Here is a 2,248-nt window from a genome sequence, read left to right as displayed (position 1 = left end):
AATTGTCTCTACACATTGGAAAATGTTGTTGGTTGAGTAAAATCGAAACTAACTGAAGACTACTGACATCTCTATCTTGAATTATATTTAAACGTTTTTATTTGTGAGAGATATGTTTGTTTTTAAACGTCGAAAATTGTGACATTTAGATATATCTTACTTACGTTAGCTTTACATACTAAAAAATTTCTTAGGTGATAATAGAGAAAAGCTGCTGACTATGTTGATGTCTCTATCCAGAATAGGTTTTCTGATGAACCTGGATGGAAAACCACAATCTAACAGTGGTGAATGAATTCATTCTCATGGGAATCACGGATATTCCTGAGCTGCAGGCACCATTATTTGCATTGTTCCTCATGATCTATGTGATCTCAGTGATGGGCAATTTGGGCATGATCATCCTCACCAAGTTGGACTCCAGGCTGCAAACCCCTATGTACTTTTTTCTCAGACACCTGGCTGTCACGGATCTTGGTTATTCAACAACCGTGGGACCCAAAATGTTAGTAAATTTTGTTGTGGATAAGAATACAATATCCTATTATTTTTGTGCAACACAGCTGGCTTTCTTTATTGTGTTCATTAGTAGTGAACTTTTTATTCTCTCAGTGATGTCCTATGACCGCTATGTGGCCATCTGTAACCCTCTGCTATACATGGTAATCATGTCAGAAAGGGTATGTCAGATGCTTGTGGTAATCCCCTATCTCTACTGCACATTCATTTCTCTTCTAGTCACCATAAAGCTTTTTACTCTATCCTTCTGTGGCTACAATGTCATTAGTCATTTCTACTGTGACGGTCTCCCCTTATTACCTTTACTTTGTTCAAATACTCATGAAATTGAATTGATAATTCTGATCTTTGCAGCTTTTGATTTAATTTCATCTCTTCTGATAGTCCTTGTGTCTTACCTGCTCATCCTTGTAGCCATTCTTAGGATGAATTCTGCTGAGGGCAGACACAAGGCATTTTCCACCTGTGGAGCTCACCTGACAGTGGTCCTAGTGTTCTATGGGACTTTGCTTTTCCTGTATGTGCAGCCCAAGTCTAGTCAATCCTCCGACACTGATAAAGTGGCTTCCATATTTTACACCCTGGTTATCCCCATGTTGAATCCCTTGATTTATAGTTTAAGGAACAAAGATGTAAAATATGCCCTACAAAGGACATGGAATAACTTATGTAATATTATTATTTAAACTTTGTACAATATGGTGCCTATAAATTAGGTTATCGGCATCAATTTTTGCTCTGTATACTTCTAGAAAACATAGTAAGTGTAACTGATTCAACATATATTTACATATGTATTAAACATGATAGACTCTTCTAATTGCTATAAGTAGATTAATAAACATAACAGTATAAATATTTGCCTTCCTTGATGATAGGTGAATTATATTCACAGTAAGCCCATCTTACATAACAGTAGAATGTGCTAGATGGATATAGACAAAGAAGAAAGGGAGACAAGGAAAGCTATTATGCTTGGTTTGAGTAGGGAACAGCGGCAATTACAGGAGGGAGGGGCAAGGATACTAGTGTTTTTATCAGCTATTGTAATTCATTTGCAGTGTGTGTTTCTGTATGTTTCTGTTTTGTGTGTTTGTGTATGTTGGCACTTTCCTTCTGTTTTAGCCTTCATATTTTTACTTGTATATTTTGACATTGCATTTAATACTGGTTTTTTACATGATATGTATGTGATGATTTTAAGTCTTATGAATGTGCTTGAATAATAACTATTCCAAATATTAGGATCCCACTCATTCTTTATCAGTGCCTTTATTTACACATGTAAGTCTGTTAGTTGAACATCCTTTGTAGCTCAATAATCTGTAAATTCTGATTAGCACCTCAATTTGTTTCTGTCAGTCCATTCTTTTTACATAAGTAGATATATAAATTATGATTAAGTTTAGAAGACATTGGTAGAAACTATCAGGTTTATACCTTTCCTCTAGTTGCTCTTGTTTAATAAATGCCATTTTCATGAATTTTCCCTTATTTATCTAAAAAAGTAACAACCTGTGGTTAAAATTTGTTTTCAGGTTGTTTTCACATCTTTGAGTAAGAAGACTACTCTATGATGAATTAACTTTGTAGTCTGTTTCTCACTGAGTTGACAATTCATGATTTTTATCTATATACACTATATTGAATGCAGTATATTTTCATTGATTTCACTATTTGATCGCATCAGTTGATTGTTCTACTTGTACAAAGCAAATAACAGTAATTA

General features: G+C 34.4%; 1 protein-coding gene across 1 annotated transcript; it reads left to right on the top strand.

Moving 5' to 3' along the window:
- The first annotated feature begins 263 nt into the window (after positions 1 to 263).
- Positions 264 to 1,205, top strand: LOC135270169 (olfactory receptor 8K3-like). The gene has a single exon (XM_064365494.1). It carries the CDS (start codon positions 264 to 266, stop codon positions 1,203 to 1,205), a length of 942 nt encoding a protein of 313 aa, XP_064221564.1.
- The last annotated feature ends 1,043 nt before the right edge of the window (positions 1,206 to 2,248 follow it).

The sequence above is a fragment of the Aotus nancymaae genome, unplaced genomic scaffold, assembly GCF_030222135.1.
Source record: "Aotus nancymaae isolate 86718 unplaced genomic scaffold, 86718_ANA_hifiasm-v0.15.2.pri h1tg000059l, whole genome shotgun sequence".
Taxonomy (NCBI): domain Eukaryota; kingdom Metazoa; phylum Chordata; class Mammalia; order Primates; family Aotidae; genus Aotus; species Aotus nancymaae.
This window is presented reverse-complemented; position numbering and strand designations above follow the sequence as displayed.